At 39.3% G+C, this 22,641-nt stretch overlaps 1 protein-coding gene across 1 annotated transcript in view; it reads right to left on the bottom strand.

Moving 5' to 3' along the window:
• Positions 1-16,744: 16,744 nt before the first annotated feature.
• Positions 16,745-22,641, bottom strand: part of Ahr (aryl hydrocarbon receptor) — a 37,759-nt gene continuing 31,862 nt past the window's right edge. The window contains 2 exon segments of the mRNA NM_001243990.1: positions 16,745-17,168; positions 20,661-22,191. Coding sequence (NP_001230919.1) covers positions 17,031-17,168; positions 20,661-22,191 — 1,669 coding nt within the window. The 3' untranslated portion in view covers positions 16,745-17,030.

Below are 22,641 nucleotides of genomic sequence, written 5' to 3'. Positions count from 1 at the left end.
GCTCTGTCTTCATTTTCAATCCCTGCACCCCTCTGGGTTTGCTCTCCATCAAGAAAAGTAACTGCAGTTGCCTTGAGGTTGCTCAGGATTTTTGTCTTGAAATAGTTTTCGTCTTTGCTTTTTTTTCTGTTTTTTGTTTGTTTGTTGTTTGTTTGTTTTTACTTTTGTTTTTCCTGCCTGGAGTTTAAGAGAGCATGTGTCCCAGAAGGGGTTGGATCTGAGCTTGGGTCCTCTGTACCACAGTGCACTTTACAACAGTCAAGACTCAGGCTAGCTACTTTGATGGAGTCAGTCATCTACTATGTGTGAGGATAGCTTGTATGCACAGAAAATCATTCTAACTCACTCTCTTTCTGTTCAGAGTTGTCAGATGTAGACTAAATTTTTTTTTAGCTGTAAGAAACCATTAACATTTCTAAACTTGTTATGAAGAGTTTTAGATATTTAGCAACAATTTCCTAGTGCCAGAGCCAAACCAAATTTCTAGACCAAGATTTGTTTCTCTTTGAAGATTTTTAGATGTAACCAGAAATGACAAGATCTAAATTTAGAACACACTGGTCTTAAAAGTACTAGGGATTATTTACAGTTTAGAGCAGCCCATTTGGAGACATTCATTTTCAGATTTGCAGCTAATAAGGAAAGGTGCCTGAAAATGAGAATAGACCTCAGTCCCAAGATAAAGGCATGTCATGGCCAATACTGCCAGGCAGTGCCAATCATATTCTCTCAGCTCCACTTGGCGCAGCAAGTGTATTAAGTATCTGTCATTTCAACTCAGTTTTCGCATGAAAAAGTAACACTGGCAAGCATTTGTAAACAACAGGCCTCTGGGATTGGCAAGAATGTGCCTTATGAACACTCCCCTTTGTTACTAGTGGGAATGCTGATTGGTTCCATATTTTTGTAGCAGAATTTAATACTTATCAACCAAGTCCTTTAAAAGTGTATGTTCTTGAGTGCAGCCATCCTACTTCTAGGACATGTTCTCAGTGATTTCCCTGACTGTGCACTCCCATGAGACAATTAGCATGCTTATCACTATACAGTCACCATAGCAGAAATTGACATGCACCAAAATGACCTGCAGCCACAGAGAAGTCATTAAAATAGTTTACAACACACATACCTACTTCCATTTACACATAGCTACTGGAGATAGCCACGACTAGGTATTCTGGGAAGATAATTACTGACATTGAGAAAGGTTCATAGTATAAGCACCAGTGAACAGTCCATCAAACACCTACAGTGACACACAAATGAATGAGTCCTTGCTCCATAGTGATCTCTGGAGATGACAGGTAACACAGAAGTGATAAGTACTATGCTGCAAACACACAGGGATGCATTTCAACTTATCCCAAGGCTGTAAGGATAAAACAGGAAGCTGTGATAGAGAGACTGGAGGAAGGTTATGGCTCTGCTGCTTCTAGACTGATCCTTAGAGGTGACATTTTAAAAAGAATAGCCATACGTAGGTCCAAGGAAGATTTTTTTTTTCAATATGGCCTTACTATGTAGCTTTGGCTGGCTGGGACTCACTATGTAGATCAGGCTAGTCTCAATGTCACAGAGAGATCAATTGGCTCACCTCTGCCTCTCAAGTGCTAGGATTAAAATGTGCATCGCCACACCCAGAAGATCATATTTCAAGCAAAAGGAAGAATGCAAAGGGCTTGGATCATGGAGCAGTTTAGACTGTCTGTTTCTATACTAATGGGAATGTTGGTCATGCCATCCCTACTATAGGAATTCAGACATGTTTTCTTGTATTTATAATATACAATTGTATTTTCTCTAATTGACAGAAATTTATTTCAATAAAAATTAAAAATATAAGTAATGAATTACCGCTTCATTGATATACACCTGGGAGGGGGGAGTGTCCCAAAATGCTTTTTCACAGTAACAAAGGCAAGATCTTAATATGGACATGTGGTGGAACTCATTCTGCTATCCATTGTCCCAACAGTCAAGATCACAGATGGTTCTTATGTTGGTCCAGTGCTTTATTAGGAAGTAATAAATTTGACCTAAGAAACAAATGCAGCTAAGGAATAAGGCTTATCTAAAGTTGGACATTCACTAAAGAAACCAGCTCATGCTAGCATGATGGCCTGGACAGTGCAGGGAAATTACAAAATTATGATAAAGTCCAGTGTGGTTTCCCACTGTTAAACCAATTAAGAACATCTATTATCTTAAATGTTTGTTTATTTTAAATTCTCTTATTATGTTTTAATTTGTAAGTGTGTGTGTGTGTGTGTGTGTGTGTGTGTGTGTGTGTGTGTGTGTGTGTGTGTGTGGCTGTGTGCAAGTGAGTGCAGGTGGTTTGCAGAGGTCAGAAGAGGATGCTGGATCTCTCAGAGCTGGAATTACAGGCAGCTGGGGGGCTCCTAACATGGGTACCTGGGATGGAATTCAAGTCCTCTGGGAATGCAGTATACACTAAACTGCTGAGCCATCTCCAGCCTTTGTTCTTGTTCCTATATGATGAAAAATTCAGGAAGTTTATTTCTAAACTTTTGAAATGTTTGGCAGATGATTTCAATAAACTCCATGCTGTGCTTAGCACACCAATACTGATGGTAACTTAGTGTCTCCTGCCCACTGCTCTCTTCCCTACACTCTGGAGCCTCTGTCTGAAGCTAAGCTATGCTCCTAGTCCCTTTACATCGAGTTTTATGATGTTCACCCTGACTTGAACATTATGCATACAATGACTATGTGAATCATCACAATATTCTATAAAATGTGGACTTTGTGTTTCAATTTAAATAAAAAGATGAAATTAGCATGAAGAAACCATCCCTGGCACATGATATTCTCTAACACAAATCCACAAACAAAGACAGAACTGATACACTTGATCTTAAAAATACAACAGTCTAGCACCAGCAGCAGTATGTTCTAGGCAGAGGTGGGGTGGGCAATAAGACATCTGCTTTCTATTGATTTTGTAGGGAGCAACTCCTGAATCACCAAATATCTTTCCAATGAAATAAATCTTGGGCTGCAGTCTCTTTCTGATAAGAGCTTAAGAAATGGCCATGGGGAAAGGGCTTCATTTGAAACCACACACTATAGCTTCTCAGCTCTTTTCACTTTCATCAGTTTGACTTGATCTCCAAACACAGGTTGTTTTTCATGGCAGCAAAAAGCAGTGTGACTAGACCTACATGGTAGGTTGATTATCTCTCTAAAGACACAGAAGGTCCATGTCTCCTCAGATAATCTGAAGTTAATAATATGAACATTCTTTGAGAAAAGAAGGGAGAGGCTTTGACCTCTACTGTGTTAAAATTTTATGAGCTGTTGCACTATAAAATCAAAATTAAGTATGTGTGAGGTTTGGGTAAATTGTACCTTTGGGGATATAGAAAAAGGAGAGATTGTTGCTTTGAACAAAGACCAAGAAAGGGAAGGAATTTTTCCAGATTATTTGACTTTAGTTGGCTCTGTCTATGGGACTTTTCACATGTGTCTATCTCTGAAGTTCTATTAGATGCTACCTTTTAATGAAAAGCAGGATAGGTTCAGCATCAAAAGTGTTTCACTGCATAGAGCCACTAGTTAAAACTGAAAACTTGCACAACAATTCCTTAAATGTTTTAGTCTATTCTTTTAGACATTTAAAACATTAAATGTCTCCAATGCTATTTTATGTTTATGGTTTAAAGCAGTGTATAAGGCAGGCATGCATGTTTGTTTCTTACAAATGAAGGAACTATTTCTGTACTAAATTTCTTCCAACACTATAATAAAATAAATAATGTTCCCCTGAGATATCTGAGTTCTATGTACATGAACTGTGCATGCTAAACAATACACATGACTCCTGTGTGCATGGAACTATGAATACTAAAAGGGACTTTGTACATGCAGCCCAGTTTCTTAAAAGGGGGGATTATTGAAATGGGCCTGATATAATTATTACAGTTTTTAGAAAATGGAAGGAGGAGAGTTACAAGGTGAGGATGGTACCAGGAAGGGGCCACAAACCAAGAAATACAGGCATGATTTAGAAGCTGAAAAAGGAAAGTAAACAGAAGGAAGAGGATCTAACCACACAGACGTTATCTATGATACTTATTTTGGATCTCTAACTTCCAGAATTGAAAACACTAAATTTGTGTTATTTTAAGCTTCTATGTATATGCATAATTTCTTTCAAAGGCAATAGGAAACTAACATAAACAGACATGGTCAAAATACTCAACTGTATGTGCTACTTCATTTGAATGGTTACTAGTGGTAACATTTGATTTCTATACAACTACTGTAAATGGAATGCATTGTTGTCAAAATACATTCTGCCATTGGCTCAGATTGCCTAAGATGACCTAAGAAAAGATTACATATGGGCACTTTAGAGAAAACGATGAAGTAAAAATTTAGAATTAAAATATCAGATAATGCCTTGTTTAAGAACAAAATGATTTCATGAGTTTTTAAAATTCTGGAACCACACAAAACATTTCAAAAGTAAATCAACTATTGAAATTGCATCTACTGATGGAGCAAGCAGCGAAGTGAGAAACGAATCTGACTATTCATGCCAGTCCTCACTCTTCAGACTTAAGTGTCATCCTGAAAACTTCAGGTTTGTTCAGCTACTCACAGTTTTGAGTATGAAATCTATGATATAGGTCTACATCACGGATCACCTTTTTTACTTTAAATTCGATGTTAGTTCTCAAGTGTACCTAATAGGTTTTCTGTACCCCAACATTAAGTTTCTCCGACAAAACAGTAAGCCAGATCAAACTGAATTTAAAAAGCAAAAGCACAGGTATATTTGAGTAAAGCAACTCCCAGGTGACTCCTTCAGTCCCCAGAGATTGAAGTGGGGAAAGGGCAGGAAAAAAAAATCACATGGCTGATCTAAGGCAAGGTACTCAAATACCCTGTATGTCTGAGGTGATGACGTGTCTACCACAAGCTGCGTTTGTGCCCACGTCTGCTATGCTTTTAGGTGGGGTCTTAGACAACTGGATGATTCTGGGGAGGAGTCATCTTTGCTGCCACCACCAAGAATACGGAACTGGGCTTCTGGTGGTTTTTCTTTGTTAGGAGAGAGAGAAATGGGGCTTCTTGGAGCAAGCTGGAGGTTCTAGCAGAACAGTTTCAAATTATGACTATAAAGGAAACTACACGAAGGTGGCTGAATTGGAGGGTCACATCTGACAGGTATATAAGAAATATTAGCTGAGAGTGAATAAATCGACTAGCAGCAGCTGCAGGGCCCAGCAGTGTTTGCTGGAAAGTGGTGGATGCTGGCCCCAGCTTATGCTGACAGATTGATGCCTTTCCTCTCTCTCAGTAGGACAGCAGGGAAATGGCTCCTTCCCTCTGGCCTAGTGTCTGAGCCTTCATAAATAGCTGCCTTCAAGATAGCATCCATGGCCATCACTTCTTACTGATATTAGAGAATTCATGAGCAAGAAACACGAATTTCATACATATATATTTTACTTCAGAGTTCTCTTAAAAATAAGATAGTATAAAAACAAGTGATTATTTTGTTAGGTCATTTTTATGTATAATTATGCAAAATGCCTGGTGGTTTTCTATCTCTTCATGTTTGTCAGTTGAATACCAGTAAAGTATTTCCAACTAATACTGCAGAGAGAACACCTTCCTCAAAATCACAAAGGCATACATGTTAAGACCTACTATAACTGGTTGTCAAGATAACCTGTTCCAGAGTTTAGCTAGGTAATGGCTGACAAGCCCAGGGCAGGGCATTCAGACTAACTCATTTTGGAGTGACACTGGTAATATGTTTACACTTTATAAAGATTGGAGTCATCTCACCCTCCAGTCACAATCTGTTGGGGACAGACAGAGTGGAGCGGTGACCTCCACTGCTCACAACATCTGCAAATACTACAGCTAATACATAATTTGGAACTTTTGTTTAACTGAAATCCATCACACTCAGAAATGAAGCATTGGTAGTGTCTAGAACTGACTAAACAGAAAGATTTGCAGTCAAGTCTTTCTAACATAACTTAGGGTGTGACATGCTCACCCCCCCCCCCCGTAGTGGAGCTTAAAAGTCTCTTGCTGTGTTTGTGGCTAGCTGTCCTCAACACAGTATGAATTCTGTTTTAAAACAGTGTTCTCACTGGGGATGTTCTTGCTTCCTGGGGCCATTGCACAATGTTGGGAGCCATTACAGAATGCTGCTAGCACTGGTAAGGAGAGAAATGAGATTCTGTGAAGCACCTTGCTGTGCCCAGGGTAGCCCTGCACAGCAAGGAATGACACATTCAGAAATGGTGATAATACTAAGGTTGCTAGACCAACCTACAAGCTGAGAGAAAGATGAGAATTATGATAGGAGACTTGCTGTAAGAGAAAGCAAGTGCTCTTGTTCCTACAAAGCATCCTGCTGGTTCCCAGCTGCAATTTTGCAATGTTAGTTAATACCAAAGAGGAAGAAAAGTGTGCTCCTGCTGAATGGGAGATGCAGCTGTGAACCTGAGAGGGCTCCCTCACCAAGGACTGCTCAGGAGTGCAGCCCCTGTGTCTACCAAACAGAGGAGATTTATATGCCTCGGCTTCTTGGTCTACTTCAGAAAGGGGCACCCATAAGGAACTCTACTTGCTCTGCACAGAATTCTCTGATTGGGATTCTTTATCATGAAGCAATTAATTTACAGCAGGAAGTCCTGCATTCCTTTCTGCTGAAAACTCTGCACACAGGCAAGGCTGGGGCTTGCCTATGAATCCTCAATATTCAATGTGCCAGCCCCTATTGGGAGTATAGCATGGGAGTGCTCGGTAGAAGTACAGATTTTGGGGATCTGGCCCAAATCCTGAATCAGTCTGGATGACAGCAGGTTCCTAAGGGCTTCCTGCGTGAGAAAGATTGAAAAGCATTGCAATCACTCCTCATTCCTAATAAGTGGGCTTTTGTGAGAACCACCGTGCTGTATTCTGAGCATTGGTTTACCTCTTGCATATCAGAATTCTCATTTGCAAAGTCAAAAGGAAAAAAAACAAACACAAGAGAGTGAGGATGAGAGAGTTGCTAACTCCTTTCCTAGCACTGAAGGACTCATGGTTTCTTCCTGTGTTACCTCCAAATTGGAGAGGAACCTGCTGAGTGATAAGGTATGCCTGTCCCTTGGTACCTGAATCTATTCTTCATATGAGCATTCTTTCTCAGTCTACTTGCATGAACATCATTTATAAATTACCTACCAAGCATCCATCTTGTCTGTGGAGAGACTGGGAGTAAGACCAGCTGAAAAATTTTTAAAGGGCACCTAGGTACCTCAAAACAGCCCAGAGTTGATGGAGGGAACCTGCAATTCAGCGTTGTCCTCTGGAGAGCAATTTGCAGAGATTCCCTCTTCATTGCACAGAAACTGCCTTGGGTTCTTGTGGTGATCATCATAGGAAATATACACACAGCAACATATAAACTTGAAATAGTTATAATTTTATTTGTCATCTATACTTCAATAAGACTATGGACTAACTGGGTGTGTGGTGCACACTCACTTTAATCCTACCACTCAGGAGGCAGAGGCAGGGGAATATCTGTAAGTTCCAACCAGCCTGGTCTACATAATGAATTCTAGGACAGCCAGGGCTGCATAGAGATACTCTGTCTTAAACAAAACTATGGAAATGGAAAAATGCTAAATTATGAACAATCCCATCAATATTTGTTTGGCTAAATTTTATTTTAAACAACAACAACAACAAAAGAAAGTGGAGGCTAGGGAGAGAGAAGGATGCAGCATGGAATGATGGAGGGAGGCGGGGAAAAAAAGAAAATTCAGGACTGTAGCTGGAAGCCAAGGGACAGCAGCCACTGTTCTCTATCCCCGTCACATCCTGGAGGAGCGCTCAGAGTTATTTCATAGGAAAAGTGCAACAATAAAATATCTTGGTGTCATTAACCAGGCACAGGGAAAATGTTTCTTATGGGATTGTCAGTGACCACTCCTCTGTGATCTAGACTTAAGAATAACGGACACTCCGACATGTGCAAAGAGAGTTAGACTGCTGCCATCCACCAGAAGCAGCAAGCGCAGCCACATTTCTGCTTCTTGAATCATTGAAGACCACAGAGAGCTGCACCTGCTTCCTTGGGCACCTGGAGGAATTGTCCTCACTGATTAAGAATGTGGAGCCACAGTAGGCCCTGATGTCAGGCCTGCCATGCACATGGCTAGTTGGCATCATAGGCCCATCTGTACTCTGCCTCCTGCCTGGCCTACCGGGTTCTCTGCAGATTGCTGCACACCATGGTAACCACCGAACTCCTTTTAAATTGTGGAGAATCTCTAAGCTCCATCCTAAGGCCAGAGGGCACAATTCATAATGGTTTTGATCCTGCATGTCATGTCCTCCAGACTCTTGACGTTTTGTTTTGTTTTTTTCCTAACTGGAGCATTTTAAGAAGTGTTGAAGGGTCTAAGTTCTCAATTATTTATAATAGCAGAGCTGAAATAATAGCAGGGGCCAACCAGTCACCGCATACATACTTTGTGAACATGAGTTACAAGGTGAGCTGTGAGCATTATCAGTCTCTCCCAGCAGTAGTGAGGTTTGGTAGCAGAGTCCTGGGCAGAATGATTTTCTTTGGTTCATTATATTCTTGGATTTGCTCTATTTTATTTTATTACTTTTGTCTAAATTATTTCAAAGAGAGCTGGTAACAAAGAAAGGCTTTAGTTTGATGACAAGAGTTAAAGTAACACAGTATGCACAGGAAAATAACTTATAATAAAAGGAGATAAAATGAAGTGGGTTGGTGTAGACAGAACGTGATGGGAATATAACAACTGCATATGCAATATGTCACCAACTCTTGTTCCAGTTGTGCCCTGATGGCTCTAAGCTTCCTGGTGCTCCAAATGAAAGAGAAAGCTACTTGTATTTTGGAGAAGGAAAACACATTCTTTTCCTAGTTCTAACCATAGAAACAAAAGCATATGAGTCTTATATAAAAGGATTAAATATGATCGCTACAGTAATTAGAGTCACGTGTCTTCACAGACTACTTTTCACACACTCTATGAAAACTAAGATTTAAAAAATACAAAACCAAGGACAAGGGAATTTTCTATAGATGGCCAGAAATAGCATAGCTGAGTGACAAAGAGTATTTTGATACTCAAGTTTGAACAAAAGAAACTTTAGGATCTATTTAAAAATGATATGGAGTAGAGCCCATAGCAAATGCTTCAAGGTATAGAGAGAATGTTATGGTCTTCACAAACTGAAACACTTGGTTGGGAAATGGCAGAGGGGAGCAAATCCTAACACATATGAGTGCTGCTGGGAGATGATGCATGACTGTCAGATAAAGAGATGCATCTGATGTGCTGCAAACCATATCTGAAAATACAGATTGAGCCACAAGGAAAGCCTGGAGTTTCTTCCCACTAGTGAGACTTTTTCAATGTGTTTTCTTTGGGACACTAGCAAAAATGTAAAGCTTTTTGTAAAGAGTTCTGGTGTCAAGTTTGAAATATACTGCACACCAATTCTTTTGAAAATTGCAATCTACATTAACACATTGACAATGTTAACTTCTTTTTGCCCAAGTTTTCCCTGATCTTATTTGAGCACAAACTCTCCATGTCAACATCTTATGTGACTTTGTTTGTAAATAGAATATTGAACACTTTGTATATAGATTCTAAAGACAGTGAGTGGACATGTGATTGAGATGAAAATCACCAAGAAATGTCATTGTTGAAGAAGGTTAGGACAAGCAAAACAGTGAACATTAACACCAGGCTCTTGCATACCCTTCAGCCTAAATACGATTGTTTCAGATTTACCTCAAACAAATGTAAAATGAAAGCAAGGAGTCATCAATAACCCCCAAACCTACTGAAAGTTTACACATTGAAAGCACCAGAACTCATGTGTCAGCATTCCTTTGTAAACTATGATATCTGTTAATCACCCCCTTTATGAAATCAATTTTTATTTTTGTATCTTTGAATATTTTTATTTAGTATTTGACAATTTAATGTATGAATATAATGTACCATCATCAGACCTAGTCTCTCTTGCTTTCTCTGGACTCCTGCAATAGTTCCCCTCTCACATGTAAGTCCTTTTATAATTTAATAACCCACCGATTCTGGCTAGTGCTCAAGTGGCACAGGCAACCTCCCAGTAGCAATAGTCCTGAAGAAAAGTCACTGCTCTCCCATTAGTACACACGAATTGCCAATAGCTACTCAGCAAGAGTGGGAGCCGCTGAACCCTCCCCCATCCGTGCTGGGGTGTTGACTGCTTGATTGTGTGTAGGCAACCACAGCTTCTGTGAACTCATGAGAGCAACAGGCCTGCCATGACCAGAAGAATTCCCCACACTCCCATCCATCTTTCAGCTCTCACATTGTTTGTGTCCTTTATTTTGGGATGTTCCCTGAGCCTTGAGGATGTATGTGCATGTAGTTTGCTAATACAAGGGAAATCAAGAGTCTATTATCCAAATGTTCTAACACTTTTAATGGAGAAAGTCCTACGCCTTTTTAAATGTCTATTTTGCAATAAAGGTCTTTTTATTGATACACAGAAATTTTCCAAGTGGTCTTTGATTTCTAGATGAATGGAGGAAAGAGCATGCTTGCTATCAGTGGGTTAGCCTTAACTCCACACTTTATTTGAATCAAGGAGAGAAAACTGAAACTTGGCAAAATGCCCAGATCATTCTAAAACAGGTTTATAATACTTTTCTATATTTAAAAGGCTCTTCAGTTAAACACCAGTTTACATTTTAGCCTTAGGTTCAATAGGTAATTCCTCAATAGATGCAAGAATAACCTGAGTTGCACCCAGTGTAAAATCTTTGAGGCAAACTGTAAATGCTTGAGTTAGGCATATATTTAAATCAGTGGTTCAAATCTCATCATGTCCTACTACAGAAAACGACCCTGAAATAAAGCAAAGCCCTTATTCAAGGTTTCACATTTTGTTGCTCTATTACCCACAGTTAACCATGATCTCAAGACAGTAAATAGGAAACTAAAGGACTATAAACTGAGCTTATTGCATAATAATCAAATCAGTTACAATATTGAAGTTGAAATTTCTGTGCAAATAAAGCACTCAATTAATAACTGGCAAGGTGTTTATAGAGGACAATGTTTTAACAGCTTTCCTTCCTAGGAAGTGATAATATTCTGATAGAGGTTTGAAAATGCAAACTTACTATTTTTCCCACACAAGCACTTTAGTTGCAGAGTTGCAAAAATAGCTTTGTTAATTTTAAATGTAGAAAACTATTTGAAGATGTGGGCAATGTGGGTATAATGTCTAACCCACTTCAGGACAGCCATTTTCCTTCTAGGAATCAGGCCAATTTGTATGGTGATTTGCAACAAGCAGACACATTATTAAGACCCTTCCTTGGAAACATATGTGGGACTATGAGCAATGCATTTCCTGACTCCAGACAGGAGGCAAACATCTGGAGAAGGCAAGGCTGCAGTGTGTTCTTCCACATGTCCTTGCTCTCTAAGGAAAGCCTGGAGCCTACCAGGCACCACTGTCTTATCATTAAGTGGAATCTTTTTTCTTGGTTCTGAGGGACTTGAAGGTGGGGAGGAGCCCCACGAAGTATTGCCAAACCCTCTGGCTGTTCTTTGAAACAGCAAAGTTACTGTAGCCTGGGAGAATGCACAGAACAACTCTTTCAACAGAAGTTAGGAAAATGGAGATGTCTCCATTCCAACTGCATCATTCAATAAAATCCAAAACATATCTGCTGGTTTCTAATGGCTCCTCTAATGAATTACTGCATTTATTGGCTCAGAACAATACAAATGTTACCTTGCTGGAATTAGATCAGTGGCTCTCTACATTCCCAACGTGAGCCTTTTTAATACAGTTCCTCATATTGTGGTGAACCCCGCCATAAAATTATTTCATTGCTACTTCATGAGTGTAATTTTGCTACTGTTATAAACTGTAAACATCTAATATGTGAACAGAGGGCTAACAGCCACAGGTTGAGAACAGATGAATTACAAGATGCTACCTCTGAAGTCAAGGCATTGGCAAGGCTGGGCTTCTTTTAGAATCACTGGGGGAGAATTACATTCTCAAATTTTCTATCTTCTTGGACCTTTTTATGTTCTTTGGTATGCAGTCTTACATCTTCAACAGTATCGGCATAGCATCTTCTAACACTTCCTGATCTCTTTTATTTCTGTTCTCCCTCTCTACTAACTCTCCAACCTTCCTCTTGAAAGAACTTTTGGTGATTACACTGAGTCTTTCCAGGTAATCCAGTACAGTCTATATGTCAGCCTTCTCTTTGTCTCTGTTTTTTGTTTGCTTATTTTTTTTTTTGAAACAGGGTTTCTCTATGCAGCCCCAGCTGTCCTAGAACTCAATCTGTAGAGCATGCTGGCCTTGAACTCACAGACATCAGCCTGCCTCTGCCTCCCGATTGCTGGAATCAAAGGCGTGCACCATTACTGCCCAGCTATCAGCCTTCTTTTAAGAGAGATGGAATAAATTGTGGTTTCCAGGGTTTCCATGCATGGTTTCTTTGCCCTGTCACTGCTCAGTAAAGCTTTCAGGAGAGAAAGGTAGAAATAAAAGTCTGTTCATTTCACTGGACTCAGGAAACACAGAGAAAGAGGAGAAGGGTTGTGGTCTTAAGTTTCTTTTTAGGACACATCTTCAGTGCCTAATATCCTCCCACAATGTCTTCCTTCTTAAGCGTATCTTCATCACCTCTCAATACAGCATAAGCGAGCAGGCAAGCATTCAACAAAAGACTTGGAGGATGTTTAAGATCTAGTCCATAGCACCTTCCCATCCCTAGGTTCTGAACTCAGTAACATCTACAATATGTCCCTTGCCACCAAATTCACATAAGCTGGGGTTATGAATAAATAAAAACATATTTAGCTGACCATTATTCTGTGTATGAAAACCATTTGGAGATTTTAGCTGCTTTTTAAAAATAAAGCACCCAGTTCTGTCTTACATAGTCAACAGCCTCTTTGAGACGTGCCTGTGTGAGCTGTGACCTAGTTGTTTGGATAGAATGACAGGGTGACCTATGACTCAGTATGGACCTTATACTTGGAACAAACTCCTGTACTGTGAGAAAGTATTCCAATACTTAATAGACCCGTTGCTTACCATTTGTCAATTCCCAGCTTAAAAAGGATGGTGTTGACTACCTCTAAACCACAGGCACCCACCATCAAGCTGGCTTTAATTCATATGTGTTGATTTTGTGGTGGTAACAACTCCAACCATATACAGACCAAAGTTAACCCTGATTTCTATGTGTCTTTAATACAGTGCTTTATCTAGTGTTTTAAAATTATCTTGTGGTGCTTAGATTACCTCATAACTCATTTTGATTATTGTTGGTTAGAAGTGAAAAATCTTAAAAACACACTTGAACTGTCATTACCAAGAACAAAAGAGGACTTGATATTAGAATGGCACATTGTATTCCATCACCTCAATGGACTGCTCTGCAGACATGAGCTTAGTATTGTCTTTTCATGCTGAATGGCTTGTTCCATCAGCTATTGATGTTTTGGGGTTTAAAATTACATGATAGAAAATAAAAGATATAATTCTGGCATTTAAAAAAATAGTGCAAAGAGTTGAAATGAACCACAGTGACCCAGTAACCCAGAAGGAAGAACTCTGGATGCAAAGAGACGATTTCTGAACAAGGCAAAGAGAGAACAAATGAAGAAGACAGACGACCATGCTTTCCCAGTTTGATGGCAACTTGTTCACAGGGAGAGCCACAGAAGCCAGAGATTAAAAAGAGAAAAGCATAGAAGCTTAGTTTTAACTCCAAAGAATAAAAAAAGATGGTCAGGTCTAGGAACCCCTCCTCCTATGTATTACAAGAAAGCAAAGACTAAGCATGGTAAATGTTGAAATGATGAAGGTATAGGTTACGATTGGCAATGCTACCAATTTTATTAGGAAAACTGGAAGCAAGGTCATTTGCAAAATGTAAGACAGGAATCGTAACTATCATTCAGTGCTGTGGCGTGACCATCATCCTTGGGTCAGTAGTCTTGGTGAGATGTGGTAAGCTGGGATCATTCTTAGTTAAGGAAGCCACTGAACTGAGTGCAAACAGAGATCAGAAGGATTACTGTCATGTATCATTATGCAGTGATATACTGCAAGAAATGTGATGCAGACTGTTCTGATGTGCACACATCACATCACAGAGTGGACTAGCCTAACCTCGGTGGTGTCGGCGTCCACTCCATAACTTCGCTGTCATGTGTGGCTGCCAAAATAAACACAATAGTGGTTGGGGACACCACTTTTAAACTTGAATTTTCTCAGATCAAATAGAGAATTTAAATGACTTTTACTTGAAAGATTTGGTGTTGGTCTTCTTACAGAGACTACCTCCATCAAGCAATCATGTGAGGGTACAGGGCCCTGTTTCCTTTATACAGACAGAAAGAAGAATTTAAGAAAACATTCTGCATACTTTGTGGTTATTTTATTATCATATATCATGTTTACATTTTCTTCAACATTTAAAGGTATTATAAATCATACTTTAGTAAACAAAAATCTATGCATGGCATATGTAAGCAATAACAGTTTGAAGGATAGCAAGAAGCTATGTAAACTTAAAATCTATTCATACTGAAACAAGCTAGCTTGTGCATAGTAACAACTGAAAGGTTACTACAATGACATATTGGTAAGTGTTCATGTATGTAAGAAACAACACCTGGAGAGGAAGAACTCCACTCACACATACACATAGCCTTAGATGTGAATTTCATCTAAAAGTAATTCCTCAGTCCAGCAGTGCTTTGGTCGTTCCTTCTGTTGGGCATTTAGCAATACAGACAAATGCATATTCAGTTTAATGTGATTTTATTATTCTTAGACGTTTTAGTTATTTTATATAGGTAAAAATACACAATATTGCTTTTAAAACTTTTAGTCTTATAAGTATGTAATTAAATGCCACCATACTTACTATGTCCAAAGTATTTTTTAACTGACCATTTGTTAACATGTAGAAGAGACTAACACAATAGTTTCTATGACAACTTTTAATGAAAAGTTTAATCCTTAGTGATACCTCATGCTGGAAGCAAATTGTGAAATGTTTTAGACAGTCATTTTTCAATGTTTATTCTTAAAGAATTTTGACTGAAAATGCATAAAATTGGGATATCTTTTTACCTGAAGCCATGTTTACATACATTAGTTTTCTAAAAGAAAAAGAAAAGAGCCAGTATTTCAGTGGTCCTCAACCTTACTAATGCTGTGACCCTTTAATACAATTCCTCATGTTGTGGTGACCCCAAACCATACAATTAGTTTGTTGCTACTTCATAACTATAATTTAGCTGCTGTTATGAATTGTAATGTAAGTATATGTGTTTTCTGATGGTCTTTGGTGACCCCTGTGAAAGGGATGTTTGACCCCCAAAGAGGCCTGCAGACTAAGAACCACTAAGTATTTTAATACTACATCTCAGTTTGGGATCTCATCATATTTTTATACAATATATGAAAACAGGTCCATGTCCTTTATATATTATATCTAAGTAAATGACAAAAACAATGACAGACACCAGTATTTTTCTTTTTTTAAGCCATCTGAGAACAATAAATTTGGCCAAGCGACGAGTTTGACATATTGGTAGCAAAATACAAAATGGAGGTCAACAAGTCACATTTATCTTTATCTTAATACCAGCTCAAAAGCCCCAATTCATTATCTGATTTCTTAATGAGATACACTGAAAAATATGCAGATGATGTAAGGACTATTCCTAAATGAAAACTGAAAATATTTTACAGATTATTTTGTTCGTTATATTTATACAATGCACCATTCATTTCATTCATTAAAATACCTTGTACCAAACATGGCAACTTCAATCTTAACACTCCTCAAATATGAGAAAAACCAATAGCTTCCACTAGTATAAGAAGTGAAATTTATAAAGTCAATATAACAACAAGGATTGCAGACCTAACATAGTTTTTAAAGACAATTTATACATAATGAAATGAGTGCTTTACTTAATTTAACCAAAGAGCTAAACAAACTCCACTTCCCTTCCCTGCAGCTTAGTGGACATGGCTGCCTTGTGTGTGTTACATGGTGGCCTTCTGGTATCATTATGGAGGTTGAGCATTTTACATGGGGGCTTTCTGGTATCATTAATGGAGAGGTTTCAGTGAAAGCAAATGGTGGCACTCTCAGAATGCCACTTCTCAGAAAACACTGTTAAAATGTAAGTGCTACTGCCTTAATATTTATGCAATAATTAAATAATTTTGGTAACATGTTATTTTCAAAATTTTCAACATAAGGCACAGAGGAACATCAAAAGTCAAGAAGCAAGTATATTACATAATAAATAGTTATCTTTCAGTCATCATCTGCTCTTTATCTGAAAAAAGGGGCAAGTAGTGCAGTAAAAACATGCCTGAATTGATAAAAATGATGGGATTTCAGAAATGCCAGTAACATTTCTGGGCAGAAAGAACATTAATTCAAAAAAGATAAAGAACATTTTATATAAAATACACACCCTACTGTGTTACAGGTAGACTGAAAAGAAAGTGAGGCACTTATATTAACAGTGCAGAAGGAAAACATTGAGATTTCTCTTTTGATAAAAGCACCAAACCATTTGTTCTAACATCTGAGACAAAGAGAGGTTAAAAAAATAGGAAATCAATTAGTCTTGTAACTGTATTTGGTACACTATCAGGAATCCTGAAGTTCAAAAAACTTCAGTCTTTCTGGCTGGTCACTGAGCAGAGCTCAGCTTTCTAGAATCCCAAAGCTCTCCACAGTGAGCACTGTGCACGCTGAGTGCATAGCTAAAGCTATGAAAATGCATGTGGCGTCTCCCAGTGCTCCAGCAGAGCTTCCCATTTTATAGGTAACCAATAACAGTTTTTAAACTCCTTTTCTCAACACAAAGATTGAAATCTGGTTTGGAAAAAAAGTGCTGATGGCCAACACGGACAGTTCCAGTATCTTGTTCCTAAAGCTACAGGAATCCACCGGGTGTGATATCAGGAAACGGCCTCCCTTCTGCTGGATGATGAAGATGAGCAGTGTTCTGCCTGTGGCCAACACTGTTTAATTCGGACGAATACGTTTCATTTAACACTCCCTGGTTCTGGAACTGAAAACAAAAACAGCAGAGCATCTTGTTAAGATCCACTAAACAACTCCTTAAAAACATATTCTAGACCCTTCCATCTGCACGTTGCTCTACTTTACATTCCTCTGCTGCTCCTTCATCATTCAGGTCATACAGAGATGTGATCACGTACTGATTTCATTTAGAAGATCAGGTTTCCCCATTAATTCTATGAGATAAATTCAAGATGGCATAAAGAATGTTACATCTATTTCATTTCTTCTGTCTTGAGACCTGCTTGGAAATTATGTGACATAGGGTATCAGAGGGTTATTCTGGCCTCCCATCACCGCAATCAGGAAGCTGGAGTCAATGAACTCATTATACCCAGAACCTCTATACTGCATTTCAGATACCAGACTTTTGCCCAGTTTCTTGGTGTTCTTATGTTTATTATGTGTATGATTTTAATGAATTTATTTGTAAGACTAATTTCATTAACTTTTTCTGCAAGTTACCAAATTGAAAATGTTAGCTTGCTGTGTTGGTTGGTCTTATGTCAACTTGATACAAGCTAGACTCATGAAAAAAGAGGAAACCTCAGTTGGGAAAATGATTGGACGGTAGGCCAATTAGGGCTGAAGAGTCAGCTGTGATCAAAAAGAGACCAGCATTTTGAGGTGACATCTTCTGGGAAGTGTCTCCTGGGAGCACAGAGAAGCTGTGGTCCAGAGGCAGTCAAGGTTTCACCTTGTGCTAACAGCCAAACCTGGTAGTCCAAGAGTCACCCAGGTGGTTCTGGTTTTGAAGTCATGAAGGGGCCATGGACACAGTTGAGGATTGGCACTGTGAGAGGCCATCATGAAGGTGCAACCTCAATGGCAGTTAAAGGTCCATGACTAAATAGGGTCATGGACTGGGCACCCTGAAGAAAGGCCATGAAAGACTACTGGTGAAAGCACAGCCCCATTGCAGAAGACTCCAGCATCTTCTAGAAGCCAGGACCATAGGATGACCAACAAGAGCAGCAGCAGCAATGGAGTGGAGCTTGCTGGATGTTAGAAGACAGGCTGTGTGGGCTGCAGATGATGGAGCCTGAGACGTGACCCAAGCCTTTGGGGAGCCCAGAAGATTGTGAGTGGATCCCAGACATTGGACACTAAGCTATTTAGACATTTGGAGTTTGGTTTTGCTTTGGCTGTATTGCGACTGTGATCTGGCTCTGCCCTCTTGAAGTTACAAGGTATTTAATTTTATTTTGATTTTTACAGGACCCCACAGCTTAAAGACTTTGAATATTTAAAAGAGAGTTGGAATCTTTAAAAGATATTGGATATTTTAAAGAAATTGAACTTTTAATGTGTTCAAATTTGTAAAGATCATGGGACTTTTAAAGTCATTTATATTTTATATTGTATGTGCCATCTTGAGGAATAAATGAGAAAGGAAAGGTTTGAATTTAAAACTGATATTTTGTGTGTCAAGTTGACAAAGGGTCAGTTGTTTTGGCTAGTTTCATGTCAGTTTGACTCAGCTAAAGTTATTGGAGAGGAGAGAGCCTCAACTGGGAAAATGCCTCCATAATATATGGGTGTAGGCAGAAGCCTGTAGGGCATTTTCTTAATTAGTGACTTATGTGGAAGAGCCCAGCCCATTGTGAGGGTTTTACAAGAAAGCAGGCTAAGCCAGCTACGAAAAGCAAGTGGGTAAGAAGCGCTCCTCTAAGACATCTGCATGAGTTCCTGCCCCTACTGTTTTTGATGATGAACTGTTTCATGGAACTGTGAGTGAAATAAGCCCTTTTTCTCATCAAACTTCTATTGGTCATGACATTTCATAACAGCAATAGTAACCATAACTAAGACACTTGCCTTCTTACACCAAAACTAGTCTCATTTTCAGCACAGCTAAGCAAAACAAAACAAAAACAAAGGACAAATGTAACAGCTGATAGTCTATAGAACTTTCACATTATAGTGTATGGTTGATAAAATAAAATAAAAATAAGATAAAAATCATAAAATTATCCCTGTAGCTGCTTCAAATACACTCATTTATTTTGTAGTGCTAGAGATTCTTGGCAAGGGCCTTGCTTACCTTCTAGGCCCAGCTATTGCATGTTACTGCCTGTTCTGCCACTGAGCTTTACTCTTGACTTTTTGTAATTTTGTTTTGTGCCTCACTGTTTTCCATGCTGCCTTTGAACTCACCCAAGACCAGGCAGGAGAAGCACCCTTTTGAGTTGTTGGGCAGGGCTGGCATATATCTACAAGTAATATGCAGATTGTGCAGGTTATATTTATTTACACACACACACACACACACACACACACACACACACACACACAAGAAACAATTTAAGGAAAGAGGCCATGAATTTGAAAGAGAGCAAGGGTGGATAGTCAGGAAAGGTTGGAGGAAGGAATGGGAAGGGGGAAAATATAATTATATTTTAATTTCAAAAAATGAATACATTATTTAAAACATAAAATTTTATGTGTACGAGTGGTTTCCCCACACGTATACATGTGTGACACAAGGGTGCAGTGTTCAAGGAGGCAGAGGAGGGCACTGAATTACCTGGAACTGGAATTATGGACAATTGTGAGCTGGAAATCAAATACAGGACCTTTAGTAGAGCAAGCATTAATTGACGAGCTATCTCTCCAGGTCCAAAATGTAGTTACTTATATGTATATTCATTTATCATTTATATTAGGAACATTTAGATTCCTTCCTGTAGTGAACTTTAAATCATACAGTGAATTATTGCTAACTATTGTCATCCTACTGTTATTCTTGTCTGTCTATTAGTACCCATCAGCCAGCCCCATTCTGCTGCCATTTCCAGTGTCTGAGAAATCAGCCTTGGAAGTTTCCACACGTGGATATAATCAGCAGTTTTGCTCTCAGTATTCTATAATGTCCTCCAGATCCATCACTTTGAGGCCAATGATAATATCCCATTCTTTTATGGATAAAATCTAGCAAATGCATGACTAATCAATTTTCTTTATGATGAATGTTAAATTTTAATGGAATTGAAGCTTATCAGGAAAAATATGAAGAAAAACATTATTCTCCACTAAAAATACCAAAACATCCCACAAAATTAGATAAAGCAGACATAGTAACAATCTAGAAGAAACAGTCAGAATTGAGATTCAAGCCACACTCAAACAGGGCAATGAACTTAATGTTAGTCAAGAAATTCTTAGAAGCTAAACTAGTATATTTTCTAATAAACTAATATTCTCTAACAGAAATCTGATAGTGTGAGCATGATATACCCTTGAGTGACAAGAGAGAACAGCTATTAAATTATGTCTACATCAACCTGTTAAGAAAATTATTTAAAATAATGTATTCATCCTATTTTAAGTAAATTATAATAAAGTTATGTGAACATAAATATACTAAAAGCAGTTCTGAAGTCACTTGCTATCTAAATGGGTTTGATAGTATGTTTAAACACCATAGACAACATGGAGTCACTTAGGTCTGACAGGTCTATTCAGCTCTGAAAGCCCTTACCTTGTTTAGAAATGCCTGGGAGCCTGGAATTGCAGGGTTGTATTGCACCTGGTCCACAGGGATGTGCTGAGGTCCTGGCTGGCACTGGTACATGGACATGGCCCCAGCATAGTATGTCTGAGGAGTGACCATGGTTGACTGTGGATTTATTCCATGTCTTTGGTTTTCGGGAACTTGTAAACAAGTGACAAAATCTCCTAAGTTAGAAGTATTGGGGTGCAGGGGTGGTTCAAAACCCTTTCCAGGCAAGTCCAACTGTGCACACTTGGAATGCTGGGGTAGCACAGACTGATTACAGGGAGCAAAGCTCTGTGTGTAAGGCACACTGTCCACCTCAGATTTGTAGGGGAACTCTTCAACAGCCCCCTCTAAGTCTGAAAAGACATTATAATGCTTTAGTTCCTGCTGAGGAAAGCTGAAAGGCACGAGAGGGGTGGGGTTCCAACTTGTAAACATGCCATTGACTTGCGCATGCTTCATTTTCTGGCCCAGCTCTTGCTGGGGGAGCTCCATCTGATGACAGAGCTGTTGCTGGGGGAGCTCCATCTGATGACAGAGCTGTTGCTGGGGCTCCATCTGATGACAGAGCTGTTGCTGGAGCTCCATCTGATGACAGAGCTGTTGCTGGGGCTCCATCTGATGACAGAGCTGTTGCTGGGGCTCCATCTGATGATGTAGCTGTTGCTGGGGCTCCATCTGATGATGTAGCTGTTGCTGGGGCTCCATCTGATGATGTAGCTGTTGCTGGGACTCCATCTGCTCCAGCTCATGCTGGGGCTCTGCTGCCTGAGTTTGGTGCTGTTGTAGCTGCTGCTGCTGCTGCTGCTGCTGCTGCTGCTGTTCTAGATGCAGGCGTTCCTGCAGCATGCAGCTTAGGTGCTGAGTCACAGGCTGTTGCTGGCTAGCAGAATTCAGCAAGGTTGACTTGTTTAGAGAATCTTGCACATATGTCAGGATTTCATCTGTTATGTCGATGTCTCTGAAGTCAACGTCGTCCGACAACTCAGTCCTGAAGAACTCCTCACTCTGCATGCGTTTGATATCATCAAAATCAATCCCTAGGTTTCTCATGATGCTGTACAAGTCATTATTTTTATTATCTGGAAAGAGCCCCGGGGGGCCTCCAGAGAGTGCAGGGTTCATGTCCTGAGCATGTCCAATTTGTTGATGCTTCAACATAGCATCACTTCCTATTGGTGCAATGCTGTCTTGCCAACCACTGCCTTCACTCACAGAGCTGGTGAGAAAATGGCTGTCTAGTGGTGCAGCGCTTGAAGGAGGACAGAGATAGATGGACTCATCCTGTTGGATTATGCAGTTCATAAGGGAGCTGGGGTGGAGAGAATCCTTACTTGGTGTTGACTGCGGAACCCAGTCCTTTGCACTGGTGCTGCTTTTGGTGCGCACTGGCAAGGGATCCATTATGGGCGGGAAAGGGCTGGAGATCTCATACAATACAGCCTCTCCAGTAGCAAACATGAACGGCAGCGTCATGCTTCGCTTCTGCAAATGCTCTCTTCCTTCTTCATCCCTGACAGGGTGGGCAAGAAAGTCTGCATATGTTAGAAGTTTTTCATACATGTTTTAAGTAAGATGTTTTTAAATGGAGAAAAAAATAAGTAAAATGTACTAGAGCTGAGCTTGATTGCACAGAACATGGATTTTCTTTTGAACCAAATTATTATTGTGACTAATGTTATCCAAATATAGCTAAAACTATACAAGGAAATATATAAATACTGAAAAATTATAAATAAAATAATAACTAGGAGACACAAATGGAATAGAAAACAAATGGACAATAACAAAATCAATAAATGAAATGTATAAGCATGGAAGAGCCTAATGAGGGCAGAGACCCGCTGCTGTATCACAGTGGGTTTGGGAAGCGCACATCCATGTACTCTTATGGCTAATATAAACACTCACTATGGCCATGTGTTGATGACTTAGTTTTGTACAGATGATAATTTTCCCCCAA

Source organism: Cricetulus griseus, chromosome 5, assembly GCF_003668045.3.
Source record: "Cricetulus griseus strain 17A/GY chromosome 5, alternate assembly CriGri-PICRH-1.0, whole genome shotgun sequence".
Lineage (NCBI taxonomy): Eukaryota > Metazoa > Chordata > Mammalia > Rodentia > Cricetidae > Cricetulus > Cricetulus griseus.
The sequence above is the reverse complement of the archived record's forward strand: the minus strand, read 5'-3'. Positions and strand labels throughout refer to the sequence as shown.